At 26.8% G+C, this 16,623-nt stretch overlaps 2 protein-coding genes across 4 annotated transcripts; one reads left to right on the plus strand and one right to left on the minus strand.

Moving 5' to 3' along the window:
* Positions 1-33: 33 nt before the first annotated feature.
* LOC105427264 (NSFL1 cofactor p47) lies at positions 34-2,339 on the minus strand. Of its 3 annotated transcripts, none has more exons than XM_089078398.1 (5): positions 2,182-2,339; positions 1,088-1,523; positions 715-1,000; positions 416-619; positions 34-266 (listed from the first exon to the last, which is right to left on the minus strand). In XM_089078398.1, the coding sequence occupies exons 2-5, from the start codon at positions 1,413-1,415 to the stop codon at positions 137-139; spliced, it is 948 nt and encodes a 315-aa protein (XP_088934524.1). In that variant the 5' UTR covers positions 1,416-1,523; positions 2,182-2,339; the 3' UTR covers positions 34-136. The 3 variants fall into 3 exon arrangements, with proteins under 3 accessions (XP_088934524.1, XP_011637237.2, XP_088934525.1); XM_011638935.3 differs by having other exon boundaries at positions 1,918-2,274; XM_089078399.1 differs by having other exon boundaries at positions 2,045-2,273.
* On the plus strand, positions 1,685-14,922 carry LOC105427263 (aminopeptidase N-like). The gene is made up of 14 exons (XM_089078397.1): positions 1,685-1,811; positions 4,789-4,883; positions 5,111-5,203; positions 5,722-6,293; positions 7,030-7,482; positions 7,657-7,840; positions 8,130-8,286; positions 8,582-8,663; positions 10,639-10,979; positions 11,614-11,894; positions 12,087-12,268; positions 12,390-12,743; positions 12,864-12,933; positions 13,932-14,922. The coding sequence occupies exons 4-14, from the start codon at positions 5,722-5,724 to the stop codon at positions 14,064-14,066; spliced, it is 2,811 nt and encodes a 936-aa protein (XP_088934523.1). The 5' UTR covers positions 1,685-1,811; positions 4,789-4,883; positions 5,111-5,203; the 3' UTR covers positions 14,067-14,922.
* Positions 14,923-16,623: the final 1,701 nt, after the last annotated feature.

Genomic DNA, 16,623 nt, shown 5'->3' on the forward strand with positions numbered 1-16,623 from the left:
TAATATACGATAAAAGAAAAAACATAGTAGGTATTACGTTCCTAATAAAAATACATAGAAATTTTATTTTCAAGCGATTTAACATATATTTGGTGTCTAATCGTTACATCATTCAATCTAGGAATTTAGAAAAAGTTTACTTCAGTCGTTGCATTATAGCCGAATTTTGTAAACCAGCTTCTTCAATCGTTTTATCTTCTGTAAGTTCCTTTGTTGGATATACAGTTAATAAACTGAAATCCCTTAGAGCGTACTGAGGTCTCATACTGACATTATATGTTAAAGAAAACTTTTCTCGCAATATCCCTGAATCAACTTAGAAAAAAAAAAAAATTATATATATATATATATATATATATTTTGCTTTATATATATATAAAGCACAATTTAAAATATTTTGAGATCAAAAGGATACGTTATTATATATCGTCTAAGATCAGCGACCGTATGCGACAGATTGAATTGGGCCTTTACAGTACTACCGTCTGCAAGACGGATTTGTAACGTCGTGGCTGGCTTTGAATTATCTAAATCCAATTCCTTTTTTGCTTGCGCTTCATTGGCAGCTTGATCGGCAGGATCTGTTGGAACTGTCATGCCCACAGTAGCGGGAGATGGACTGAAATGTTACAGAAATGAAATTTAGGAAATCAGATCCGAGATCAATTTTAGAATTAGATCTTTAATAACAGAGTGAAATGAATCTGAACATACCTTCCTAACATGTGCCCTTTTCCAGAGAAGGCTTTCACCTTGGTTTTTGATGGGACATAGGTCTCATGACGATGATCCTCCATATCGAGTCGTACTTCCGCACCTTGTACCTGTTGACGAATCTCTGCTGGAATTTCACCTCGTTTAATGGCCTCTAGAAAGTCTCTGTTCTCGACATCGTCATACGATCGTATCTCATTGTCGTTTATTGTAAATCCATCCTTCCACAATTTCAATATAATAAGACCATTCGAAGATTGTTGATCTGCGTTTGCTCCCATCACAACTATCATGCAGTTACATGCAGAATGTAATAAACATTATTTATCAACTTTGCATTAATCTCTTGCAAACAATAAATACTTGAAAATACCTTCGCTGTCTGAGCTAGTTTGACCTAATTTATATCCCGTGCCTCTGAACGTGTTTGGCCTTTGCTGGCCTCCTATCTTCGGGGGATCTGCAGCGATAGATTGCTCCTGACATGACTTAAACATGTCGCTGATAATATCTTTTTTTTTCTTTCCCGGTCCCAGAACTTGCTGTCCGCTGTGCTCAGAACCACCAGCGTAAAATGCTTGTCCCTCTTCCTCCTCGGAACTGCTATCACTATTGTGAAGGTCGTTCAACGTTCCGAATTTGGGTTTCGGCTTGGCACCCTTCGACTCCGTCGAGTCAGATTTCGTTTGCTTGTTCGACATCGCGCCCGTGCTGTCTTCCGAACTTCGTTCCGTTTCTTGTGTATCGTTGACAGTTCCGGCCACTAGTTCGACTGGCTCGTCATTCTCGTAGAAACTGGTGAGAGCGACCTATGGAGAAAGAAATACAATACGCGTGCGATAAGATTGCGTCGAAGTTTTACGACCGGTCGAGCTTCCGATCTCGTCGGTGAAGACGAGGTTTTGTATTTATTCCGCGAGTCTTGCGGGGGGGGGTGGGGGTGGGGAACGGGGGAAGGGGGGAGGGGCTAAGGCGTGAGAGCCAAGGCGAAAACAACGGTGCAACGTCAAAATATGACAAGCGAAACGTTGAAGGAAGGCGACCGTCGGGCCGCCACCGAGAACGAGAAAAGCCTTACGACGGACGTGACACAACAGGTTAGTAGAACTGGTGCCGAGATTATCGCGACGAGGACGCCCGTGCGTTACGCGACGCGCGTACAACCTCGCTTCCCGGAGCGCTTCGTAAGATGTGCTGTCTCACCTCGAGCTGCCAAGCGGATGACTCAAGGTAAAATAGCGCTCTCTCGGCCTCAACACCAGTTACGTCCGCGAATTGCGAGACCAACTCGTCGCGGCTCGCCATTCTCTGCGAATGTTAAAAAACTCACGAGGTCTGTTCACTGCGCTCTCTCTCTCTCTCTCTCTCTTTGTCTTTATTTTCTTTTCTTTTCTCTATTCCTCGCGACTCCGCCACGCGACCACAACAAGTCCACTCTCTGCGACCGAGTCTCCGAAATCAAAATACCTCTACTACACGTCAGTTCTCTCGATCTGTCCGCCTGTCACATACACATTCTGTTCTGTCATTCCCCTCGGAATCCCGCGGAATTGAACCGGATGCGGATATTCTGGAGGAAGCTCGTTCGAATAATCGTATGAAGTGATGCTCCCGCGCGCGTGCCTGGAAACACGTGTTATAAATAATATTTATAATATATAAATAATTGAATAATATTTTCAAATATGTTTTTTTACGTTCACTGATTTTATATACTATTTTTATATTTTTCAACCTCAGTGGAAACTGAGTGGAAATGTTCTGCTTAAAACTTTTGTATCAGATTAGAGATTAAGATTGAGATTAGACTGGAATTTCCAATCTGAATAAAAGATTGGTCAATCACTAAACTTCAGATTGGTGTTCTTTTTTCCGGTTTGATTAAATTCCAATCTAACCTCAAGTTCAATCTCTAGTCTGACACAGGCATTACAGTGATTTAAATCAATAAATGTACAATACAGGATGTTCCAAAATTCGTGCGTACGTAGTACAGTACGTGATACTTTAGGCTAAAAGAAACAACTTTCTCCTTTAGCAAAATTGCGTGCGACAAGTAGTTATTGCAAGAGAGTCGATTAAAGTTGACAAATAAACGCTCTTAGCTATGTGGCGCTCAGGGCAGGCTCCTCGCTTCCTTGTACCTTGTAATTGTCGGTAGTATTTATAAGTAATATCTAATCTTTATAAGTAATATCGTTAGAAACTTTTAACATTACTTTAAAATATATTATTAAGGGTCGGCAGGAGAGATTATGGAGACCTCTATCGGAGATGAATTCCTTTTCGCTCCATATTACGGCCAAAATACTGCGAGAAAAGCTATATAATTATGATATTTATAATCAGAATATTTGCCTGACGGAAGTTACAGAGCGATTTTCGTAAGAAAATGTTTGTGTGAAAATAAATAATTCATTTATGCGTAAATAGATTTGCATTATAGGACAATAAGGTGCAAATATTTTCATCTATTGTAAATTTTTTTTAAAGAGCCAAATTGCAAAATTCGGCTCTGTAACAAGAATCATAATTTTATAAAAAATACGTAGAAAAAAGCTCATGGTAGAATATTGCTTCTACGAGATGATATATGGGTATACGCAAATATATCTGCACTGTAAATAAGGAATAGATAGTTACATTTATTTTAATTATTTAAGAGCTAAATTGCAAAATTGACTCTGTAGGTAGCTTCGTAATTGTAAAAGAAATTATCTTAACAAAGTTTCATGACGAAATATAATTGAGTACAGATACATATTTGCACTGTAAATAAGAAGTAGATAATCATTTTAGATCAAGTTGGAGTTAACCCGTCACTCCTGCCGACTCTTAATTTTGTTATAAATCATTCTTATGCATAATTAATTTCGTAATGATTATTAACAATATATATTTTGATACGTATAAAAATTTCTATACGTATATTTTAAATGTATATATATATATATATATATAAAATAAACGTCAAATATTACTAACGAAATTTTACATTAGTCTTATCTTTGACTAGTTGACTAGTCTCTTATTTTTCGAAACTGATTATCGCACTTTACGAAAAGAACTACAAAATAACTATGTGGGAAAGGCATGAATATTGATAATTAATTCAAAATTACAAATTATAAATAGCATTCAATAATATTTGAAATTCTATGAATACAATAAACAAAATAGTGATAAATTTGAATACCTGGGCTATCCTCAGATATTCTTTGTATATAGTTAATTTAAATAATTATTTATTGTTTATTTATATTGGCTTCCATTTTTAAATAAATTTAACTTAAGCATATTTATTTATTTATATATCGGTAACGTTTTATTATATATTTTAAGAAACATTTTAGGGACTGTTTTGGGCAATAATTAGAAATATTTCGTTACACTTTTTTAAAAATAAACATAAATATGTATCAACATTTATTGGTTTTTGAAATTACATAAAGTTTTGATTATTAATAAATTTCTGAAATTACTTTTTTTTCTAAATTATGAATGCATGTTTGTCCCAAATATTTTAATAATAAGTTTTCAATCACAACATTCACAAATTGATAGAATTATTTTTTTTAATTAGTCATTTTAACATACTTTATTATAAAAAGTTTCTAATTACTCTGTACAATTTATCACTAAAAAATATTTCTGAGTATTATTTCTGAGTATTATAATCTCTAACTTGTAAAATAAGTTAATATTTAAGTTAGTATTCTAAATAAGTTAATATTGTCTTTCTATATAATAATAGCAATTATTCATTTGCGTTATAATTATTGTCAGTTTTATTCTGATACCAACTACGAAAGAAACGATGAAAAATACAGTACATGAAATACATAACTGACTCGGCAAAAGAAATATCTACATTTGTCGACTATGTATCGTACAAAAACATAAATTCGGCAGTAAAAATAAAATAATAAATTCAATAAATCAATTTAATTACACTGAAATATTCAGTTGTCTTACCGTATTATCATATATATATATATATATATATATATATATAAAGGTTACCAGATATGTGTTATATTTATACTTTGTATCACTTACAATGTTTATTATAAGTATGTTTGTTAGAACGGTCGTTACTTTGTAAAGAACTGTCGAAGCAGAAACATCGTGATTCCGAGAATACACTAATTTTTAAATCACTTATAACGGTAAATATAACTTGAACAAATTATTATAAAATATTTTAAATATCTTAGCCTACACAGTTTCAATAGTACAAATTTAATCACTAGAAATAATACTTGCATGTATTTCAATATATGAACATAATTCTTTAAATATGTAGAAGTATATTTAAAACGCAAGAGTCAGTTTACAATAATAACTCATTTGAAATTATTAAACGTTAAAGGTGTTTCTTTATTAATTTCAATAGTATTTTCTAATGAATTGTTGAAGCAGAAAGATCGTGGATTCAGAGAACAACATATCATATTGTACATACATCTATTTTCAATCACTTATAATTGTAAGTACAACTTGAATTGTTATAAAACATTTTAAATATCTAATAGCTCACATAGTTTTAATGTGTAAATTTAACCACTAGAAGCAATGTTTATATATGTATATTTTAATATATAAATATATTTTTTTAAATATGTAGAAGTACACAAGTAAAACACACGTAAACTTAAAACGTAAGAATAGTTTAGAAAACAAAATAATTTTTTTGAAATTATCATTAACGTTAAAAGGTTTTTCAAGATAAGAAGTTATATTTCCATTAGATGTTGTGTGACAATATAATTTAACATATAATATTACATATACAACAATAATGAAATAATATATGCTCACAGAACTAGTAAAAGATTCTATTTCTTTTATTGTGATTGTAAATCTATCAATAAAGAGAATCTATAATTAGGATTCTTTCGTTTTTTTTTCTTTTCAAAAAGTCAAATTTCGATGATATAATTTTATTTCATACTTCTATTTCTTAAAAAAAAAAATACACTTCTTTAAATAAAAACATTTGTTTAGATGAATATCACGGAATTAATAAAATTATTATTATATGGAAGTCTAATATTTAATTATGTTACGGCTATTTATGCTCATAAAGAAAAAATATTTGACAAAATAAGTAACGAGCAAATAAACAGACCACAAACAATCAGAACTAAAAGATCAGAAATAACGGAAACCACTGAGGAAGTCATAATCAAAGCTGCAGTCGGCAATTTTCGTTTGCCTGATTTTATAATACCAAAACGATACAGCATTAAACTAGCATTAGATATAGAAAATGATATCTTTTATGGAGAATGTGATATTAGCATTATGATTCTTAATACTGCACAAAACATAACCTTGCATTCAGCGAACTTGGAAATAACTCAAATTATGTTAACAGAAATTAATGCTAAACATGAAATAATGTATAAAACATGTAATACTTCATATATTCACGAACTGCAAATTATTGTCTTGGATTTCCTTCATGACTTACGTCCTAATAATTATACTCTGAGCATAATGTATAAAAGTTACATCACGAATGATGTCGGAGGTTTTGTCAAGATCCCATATATAAATGGAACAGGAGAAATAAAGTGAGTGGAAAAACATATATGTTATATTACTATATATAAACATTATATAATAATAATTAAATTATTATATAATAATAACTAATATAATAACTAAAATATGTCTATTATTCATATCCATGTTTAATATTCAAAATTATTAACTCACAAGTAATACATAAAGCAAATTTGTATGAACATACATATACTTTATAATTAAAAAATTAAAAAGAATCTATCAACTACTGCAAATTAATAATTTACAATGATTTATGTGGGATAATAATGAAAATTCGTTAAATGTATGAAAAGTAATATTATAATATTCATGGAGTTTTGAAAGAGATTGTTTTAATTTTATTACCAAATGTGTACTTAAAGTAAACATTCAGCAAAAAGTTATGACAACAATAATAAATATAAAGTGATATTTTCCTTTCCTTAAAGATGTTTTGTTAAATAAATTTATTATAAGTATTGTATATATTTGTAAAATAGAATTCTTAATGCTAATCCCTTAACATTTATTTATGATCTATACATGCATTAATAAAATAATAGATATATATATGCAGTTAATAAAATAAATATTGAATTGTAAAAAAAATAATAGAAAGAAAGGGCATGTATAATAAATATAGAAGTAAAAAAAATGTTTCTATTAAAATTTATTCGATCTCTCCTAAGTTTCTATAATAATACCCAATGTTATTAAAGAATAAAAAAAATATCTTATTACATAATTAATTAAATATGTTAGGTGGCTTATCACAACAAGTAACTCAGTGACGGGAATGCGACATCTCTTTCCATGTTGGGACGAACCGGGACTAAAAGCTAACTTTATCATTGCTATAAGGCATCCTGAACATTACAATGTTTTTTCAAATACACATTCTTTTTATACATCTTCTATATCAGAACAAACGACGACACGTTTTGCTACAATTCCTGAAATACCTACGTATCGTATAGCAATTTTGCTATTTGATAAGAATGATTATATTCATATTTCTCCCATACAAAACCTCAAATTATGGAGAAGAGAATGGCTGGACGTGCAATGGGATGAAATTTTTAAATTAATTGAAGTTGTCACAAGTACTGTTGAATATATGTGGCAACTACCAGAAGAATATTTATTAAGTAATCATTATGCGATCGCAGGTTTGAGAGATGACGGCGTGGACAAATTGCAGTTCATACTTTACAGGTAGTATATGCATTCAAAGAAATTAATTTCTATATTTTTGTAGTAAAACAGCTATAGAATAGAAAAACGTTGTAAATATTATGTATAGTAAATAATATCATTAGAAATAAAAGATGATATATGGTGAATATTTGTGACATGTATATATCGATATCGTTTGTATATTGGTTTCAGAGAAGAAGATATTATTTACAATAAAGAGATAGATCCCATTGCACACAAAATAGAGTTATTACGTATAATAGGACGTAAAGTGGTTGGTCAACTGTTTGGCACTGCAGTTAGTTCATCATGGTGGTCTTACATGTGGTTGAACGAGGGTATTGCTAGGTTGTTTGGCGTGTATACAATCAATAAGGTATTTTCTTATGTCTGTGATAATACTTTGACAGAAAATTGATCAGTTCTATTTAAAACGATATGAAAAAAGGAAAAATATTCTTCGAATACTTTCGATGATATTTAAGTTAACTGTAAAAAATTTTGCATACATGTGAAATCGATTATAAGATTTTCAATTAATTTAATTATGTTGTTATTTTACATTAATCTAAGGATAATAAATCTAATTATAATTAATAACTAATTAAAGTATTATAATAAAATTAATAATATTGTTTATTTCTGACTCTACTTCTAATATCTAGATTATGCCAGACATTCGGATGTTGGATTTGTTTGTAGTTCAAACTCAACAAGAATCACTCCGTCTAGATGATTCACAAATTATGAAACCTCTTGATTCAGAAGTTAACAGTATTTCTGAAATTAATTCTCTCTTCTCCTTTACCTATTACATAAAAGGTATACAACACTTAATAAATAAATACTTCTTTTATTATTTCATTAAATAATTAAAACATGTAAAATTATTTAAGAACTTTCCAAAAATAAATTTTTACTTTAATTTACATATTTTTTAATTTACCAGAACAAGTAAAAATATATTTAGAAATACAAACACATTCTAAAAACAACGAAACTTTTAATTAATTATTTCTTTTTTCTTAATTTTTATTAATATTTCTGAAGGCTTCGATAAATTTACTATAGATATATTCACTTGTACATTTAATTTTATAACGTTCATCTGTTACAGCACCTTCTATATTGCGTATGCTACATTATATAGTAGGTGATGAAATTTTTCAGAAAGGCATTTATGCGTATTTGCGAAGACGGTGAGTATATTTCATATTTTGTATCTTTCTTTTGGTTCCTCTCTTTTCCTTTTTATCAAACGAATAATCTTTCATTTTCATTTCTTCGTTCGCAATAATATTATATATAAATAATAATTTATTGTATTTTTTACTATTTTTTTGCTATATAAATACTGCTATATAAATATGTTATTACACATAAAATTATTTTCTCTTAAATACTTTTTTATTTCTTAAAGCGGTGTCTACAATGAGACTTTAAGACGTAAGACTTAAGAAATTGGCCAATCACAATCGATTATTCTTCTATAAATTGATTATGATTGGCCAATTTCTTAAGTTTTACGTCTTAAAGTCTTATTGTAGGCACTGCTTAAAGTAAGAAAAAGATATTCTAAACGATATTCGTTATATAAAGAGAGGATTTTACATTAAAAAATTTGATATTTGGAATCAATGCCTATTCGTAATCGGCAATAAAATTTAACATAATTATTATTTAAATATACACATTATTATAAATAATTCATTATTATAAATAATTATAATATTCTACTACTTTATTCCATTTCTAATTATAAATTGTCTGTGTAGAATCAGAAAGAAATTTCTAACGATTGAACAGTTCAATCGCTAACAAGATTTAGCATGTAGCTTTCTTTTTGTTTCTGATAAAGGATTCGTTTCCGAAAAAACCTTAAAATTATAATAGAAATACATACTTATCGTGTTTATGTTTAAAAACTTGATATCGCTTTTTATTTCTTTTTGTGAATAAGTTGAATTATTTAATTTAGATTTATTGTAATGTGAGAAATTAGCGAATAAAATTTTTGTTACATTCTTTGTTGTAATATGGTTATCAGTGTACTCTATTTTTTTAAAGTTTAAGACATAATATCATATATTGTTTTATGTCAGACATTTATCATTAATATATTTTTTGAATTTTATTGTTTGTTATTCTTAATAGTGATTGTCTATATATTTTTTAGTTTAATCTCTCCAAGAATTTGTAATTTCAATAATTCTTCATTAGATCTTTTAAAAATAAACTATATGCAGGATTTGATAATTATAAATTTGATGAATTTGATAGATTCGCTTTACAGACTGTGTACAGAAAAACTTTATTTATAGAATAATTTATTTTCTTTTAAAATTGCATGATCTAATACAAAGTATTAAATGACATTTAAATAAATATTATGTTAATAAATATTATATAATATTATTTATATCTTGTTTTATATTTTATTTTTAGCGAAATGAAAACAAACTGAAAATACACTATAACGTAGAATATTTAATATTAAATAACATTTCCTTCATTAGTACTATAGTTTATTTCTTAAAAGTCCATGTATTACATTTTGACATGTAGAATAGTATTGCTTTTTTTCAATATAATTATTTAGTATGTTTTATGCTCTATAGGCATTTATCAGCATATATCAGCATTTATCAATATATCATGAAGATATAGTTGTTGAAAAGTAAAGACTATATTTATACATCTATAATCACCATTTTTAAGAAAACTTTGCGTTAAAAACAGAAAATTGTTGAAAATTGATATTGACAGCGTCTTCTATTAAAATATATACATTTCGATATTACAATATTTTCGTTTATATAAGAATAATGATAAAAATTGAAAATATTTATTATAAAATTTATTTATCTATAATCTATTATCCCAAATTTATCTATCTATTATCCCAATTAAAATTCAATTCGATGTAATTATTACTAAGATTTGGTAATACAACGTATATCAGCGTTTCGTGCAAATAAAATCATGGGCATCTATCCCACAAAAATGAAAGCAAATGATGCGTGTCTTTTGATAGTCATAAAAATTGTGTAAATTAGTGTTTATGCTATATATTAAAAAAAATATAATCATATTTGTCCATTGACATGGTCTCTATCATGGTCTCTATCAGAATATACATTGTTAATACAATTAATTTTTATATATTTTTGTAAGGACGGGAAGTCTGGACGATTTTTGGACTGCAATGCAATCTGCCTATGATTCACAAACTATGGATTTGAAGAAAATTAATGTGAAAGATCTGATGAATCCTTGGATACAAGAAAAACAATATCCCATTCTTAATGTAACAGAAACATTTGATACCGAATGGGCGAAAATTATTCTAGAAATTGCCTCCAAAAAATGGACAGTATCACTGACAAATCAAGTGTATATGAATTTAAAGCGAATTTTACCCACGTTTTGTCTTACTCGAGAACAAACGCATTTTCTTGTAAAATGTAACAATCCTGAATATAATCAATTCATAATAATAAATCAGCAACAAATAGGTAAATAATGATCAAACATTTTAATATTGAATATTATTAATTTATTCATTTTGTATAATAAAGACTTTTTAACTATAAAACTATAAAAAAGATTCTTGACTGACTTGATTTTTATAACAAAGTTCTTAAATAGAATATATATATATATATATATATATATATATATATATATATATATGAGACTTTAAAGTTAAAATTATATATCTAAAATGAATTATAACTGCCTAAGCTTTTTAGAAACTTTAATTTATTTACAACTAATTTAACGAACACATTTAAAGTATTTTGTTAAATATATGTTTAATAATTATGTTCATATATTTGATAAAATTGATCCTATCTGAGATGCAATATTGATAAATGAAAATTAATTTTCCTAAAAATTTAATATATATTTGTAAATAGGTTGTCAACTAAATGACCAGTAACATTGACATAAAATTGAATATTATATCATTTTCTAAATACTAATTTTTTATTATTTGCAATGCAAGCTAATTTATTATCTAATAAAAATATTTTTCATTATATTTATAAATACAGATAACATTCAATGACATTATGATTTAATACAATTCAAATAATATTTACTTTATTATACAATGACAAATAATATTTATTTATTGCATGACAGGATATTATCGCGTATTTTATAATACGGAAAGTTGGTTAAGAATAGTGCGTTATCTTAATTCCGAGAATTATACAAATATTCATGTCTTAACTCGTGCTCAAATCATCGACGACACATTCCATTTAACAATATCAGGCGAATTACACTCTTCCGCATTTTGGGAAGTCATGAGTTATCTAAAATGGGAAACGGACTATATAGCATGGTATCCTATGTTCAAAGCTATTGAGCATATGTCATACATTCTACCATTTGATAATATCGATAATATTCATTTCAAGGTAGAATTGATTAAGAAAAAAATTTTTTTATATAATTATGTTCAAAATATTAACATTATTTTTAATAATTATTTAAATCCTTTTCAAAAAACATTGCGCTTTTAATTTAGAAAATTTTTTACATTTTTACAAGATTGAGTTAAACATTTTTAAATATTTATTATAACGTTTATGTTACTTTATAATATTTAGATGAGACTACAGAAACTATTGGGTACGCTTCTTCAAAAAATTGGATACGAGGAAAAGGATAATGACAACAACCTTGTTAAATGTTTAAGGCAAGAAGCTGTAAGATGGGCTTGTATCCTTGGTGACAGGGAATGCAAAAAGATTGCTGAATTTCAACTGCAATTGCATTTGTTAAATCCAATGTAATTATTACTTTTTTATTGTGATATTTTTGCAATATCTGCAACGCTCCACATATTTTTAAATAAAAATATATAAAAATACAAAATCATAAAATCATAATTTTATGATAAAATGTTTCAGAAAAAATAAATTATTACCATGGTGGAAGGAATGGACATTCTGTAATGGTTTATCTGTATCTAGTATTTCTCTTGACAAACTATTTAAAGATTTGGATGAAATTTTGATAATTAAAGATCCAGAAATATTTAAAATTTTAGCTTGCTATAATGATATTTCTAGTCTTGTGTCTCTGCTCTATAAGCTAAAAACATTAAAAAATAATTACGTGTCTACTTATACAGAAGATAATGCGAGGACAATTACTATTATTAAAAACTACATTTATTTGTTTTATTATGTTATTCAGAAACATGGAAATGATAATTTATTTAATTACATTTTATTAAACAATTTGGAAGAACTCAAGCCAAAGTAATAACACGTTTTTACACATTTTAAATTATGAATGCAAATTTTTATTTTCATACAATTATAATAATTATTAATTTATTTTTATTATATTTTATTATATTATATGTTTTGCTTTTCTAGAGAAATTAGTACAACCGCAGCATTGATTAATATCATAAATTATACTTATTCTAATAAAGCACTCTGTCAGGTAAGTTTTATCAAACACAATAACTTTTGTTACTTTCATATATTCTCATCAATTTTCGATTTTATTTATTATATTTTATATATCATAACGTTACAAAAATTGTGCTTCTAATTTAGAAAATTTAGAAAATTTTACTTTAATGTTGTTGAATATAAGAAAATAGATGAATAATATATAAATACAGATAGAATAAGAAAGAATAAGGATAATACTTTATTTCTATTTATTTCATAAGAGGCGGTAAAATTATTAATTAATTTTTATTGTACATAAATGTGTTAATTTAAATTATAATTCATAACAAACAATATACAAATTTAAAAAATTATTTTATTACAAAAAAACAATAACGTCAATATTTTCTATAACTTTATATTCTTTTGCATGTATATATAAAGTATCCTTTATTGACACAAGTTTGTATGCAAGTAGAATTGTCAAAACAGGATGAAAAGTCCTGGATTTTTCGTATTTCCCAATTGCTAGTAAGTCATTAGTAAGTCATAATTAATGAAAATTAGTGAATTGTGAGACATATGCTTATGAGAGACAGCTTTCACTGTTGCTAAAAGCGCTGCGAAATGTTTGGATGCTGGCAAATAAGTGAATATTCGACGTTATTTGTAGATCATATTGTCAAACATCTTATTGCATTCCTAACAATCGTAAATGTGTAATATTGAACTGCACCTCCACGCAAATTCATTCTTATCTTTTTATTAATTAATAGCTTTTTATCAATTGCGAAACTCGCGAGGCTGTAAGGATTTTTTAATTTATTGTCAGTAAAATCGTCTTTATCTGCACACATAAACTCTCTGTCAATAATTGTTAGATAAGTCTGTAAGAAAACACCTAAACGAATATGTGTATAACATACATTTAATGTTATAACATTACTATATAATGTCATTTTCTATGTTGCAATTCTTCTTTCTATATTTAATGAGATTTTGCAGAATATATGCATATTTAACATAACCATGCTAATTTTGCAGATACAGAAATGGATTCATAAGAATCTTATTAATTCATTACTTCAGAACACCGAACACAAAATACACATGCGTCTCAAGAAACATTATGCAGGTACTGTAGATAACGTATGTGAGACATCCCGCTTTATTTTTTAAAATATTATATAATTTATAATATATAATTATATAATGGAAGATGGATTATATAATGGAAGATTGTATTAAAATCATGCTGCTTTGTGTACCATTTCGATATTATTGCCAGTACTGAAAATGTATCCATAATTTGTGTTAGGTATTATAGATTTTCAATATTGATAATGAAAATAGGAATACAAATGAGTATACAAATGAGCATTCACACCTTTCTTGCTTCTCATTTCGTATCTCTTATACTGTTCGAAAATCAATCTCAGAGAAGAATACAGACAGATATCGTTAGAAATCTTTTGACATTTATATTAGCATTACTTTAAAATATATTATTAATATTATTATAAATTATATTATTAATATTATATTATTAATTATATTATTAATATAATATTAATATTATTATTATTCTTATATATATACTTAATATTATAATGATTACGAAAAATATATATTATGATCCGTATAAAACTTCTGTACATATATTTTAAATGTATGTGTATAATAAATGCCAAATACTACTAATTTTACATTAATTTTATCTTCGACCAGTTCACTAGCATTAGTCTTTGAAATTGATTATCGCGTTTTATGAAAGAAACTACGGAATAACTACGAAATAACTAACTAGAAAATGCCTGAATATTGATAATTAGTTCAAAATTTCAAATTATAAATGGCACTGCATTCCTAAATACTTGAAATTATATGAATACAATTAACAAAATGATTTAAATGCCTAGGCTAGCCTTAGAGAATTTTTGTATAAACTATTAATTTAAATAATTATATATTCTTTACCTATTATAGAAATAATTTCCATTTTTAAATAAATAAATTTGACTTGAGCATTTATCAATAGCGTTTTATTATATTATGTAATTTTAGAAACATTTCAGAAACTATTTGGACAACTGTTAAAAATATTTCATTAAACCTCTACGAAAATAAACACAAATATGTATCAACATTTATTTGTTCTAAATTATATAAAATTTCAAAATAAGAAGATAGAAATTCAAATTATAGAAATAAATTTTTGAAATATTGAATTTTCTCTTAACAACATTATTAAAGATTTTGAAGTGAAGTACATTTAAATATTGCCTACAAATTTAAAGTTAAATTTACATCTTATATATATATATATATATATATATATATATATATATATATATCAGATATGTTTATACCTCCTACTACTTATTATGATGTCCTTTATACGCATCGATATTTATCGGCACGATCACTACTTTGTAACGAATTGTCGAAGCAGAAAGATCGTGATTCAGAAAATACACTATTTTCCATCTTATAACGATAAATATAACTTAAACAAATTATTATAAACCGTTTTAAATATCTATTAGTCTACACAGTTTTAATACATAAATTGAATCAATAGAACAATATCTATATATATTTTGTTATATAAATATAATTTTTTTAAAGATATAGAAGTATTCCAAACGCAAGTATAATTTATATATAATTCCTTTTTTAAAGTTATTATTAATTTTGAAAGTCTTTCTTAACATAAGAAATATCATTTCACTTTGTTATAGATATGACGATATAATGTTTAATATAATAATGAATGATATATTTTCATAATATTAGTAAACGATTCTATTTCTTTTTCGATGTAGTAGATAATGAGAGCAACTTTTAATAGATATCAAAAATTTGCATACTGAATTTGAAAATGAATATATTGCAAGTCTGCTAAAAATAATGGCACGTGATTGATAATATAATTATTTGAATTTAATTCATACAGATATATGATATTTAAAACTTAAGAACCTACTTTCGAGGGCAGATTGTGACTCTCAGTTATTTTTGTACTTTTTTGTTACGATCATAAATTTTATTTAAATAAAATCTATAACTATGATTTCATAGTTTTTGTAAAAGTCAAATTTCGGCGATATAATTTTACTTTATATTCTTGTTTCGTATTGAAAGATACATTTCTGTAAATGAAAAATTTGTTTAGATAAATATTATCGAATTAATAAAATTATTACTCTATGGAAGTTTTCTAAATTACATTACGGTTCTTTATCAACATAAAGAAAACATATTTGACAAATCCAAAATAAGTAACGCAGAGCAAATAAATAGACCACAAATCAGAATCAGAAGATCAGAAATAACAGAAACTGAGGAAGTCACAATTAAAGATACAGCTTATAGAGAGTATACAAAAATGCATGTTAGACCTATCAATTTTCGATTGCCTGATTTTATAATATCAAAAGAATACAAAATTGAACTAACATTAAATACAGAAGAGGATATCTTCCATGGAGAGTGTAATATTATTATTCCTAGAACTATATGAAAAATGAGCCTGCATTCAGCAAATTTAGAAATAACTAAATTCATGTTAAGTAAAACTATTGATAAATATAAAAGAGTGTATGTAGGCGATAATATTATCTGTTATATTCACGAACAGCAAATGGTCGCCTTGGATTTCTTTAATGCACTACGTCCTGGTAAATATATTTTGAGAATAACGTATAAGGGTATTATTGCTAATAATATCGGAGGT

The sequence above is a fragment of the Pogonomyrmex barbatus genome, unplaced genomic scaffold, assembly GCF_055798465.1.
Source record: "Pogonomyrmex barbatus isolate J1 unplaced genomic scaffold, ASM5579846v1 scaffold23, whole genome shotgun sequence".
Classification (NCBI taxonomy): domain Eukaryota; kingdom Metazoa; phylum Arthropoda; class Insecta; order Hymenoptera; family Formicidae; genus Pogonomyrmex; species Pogonomyrmex barbatus.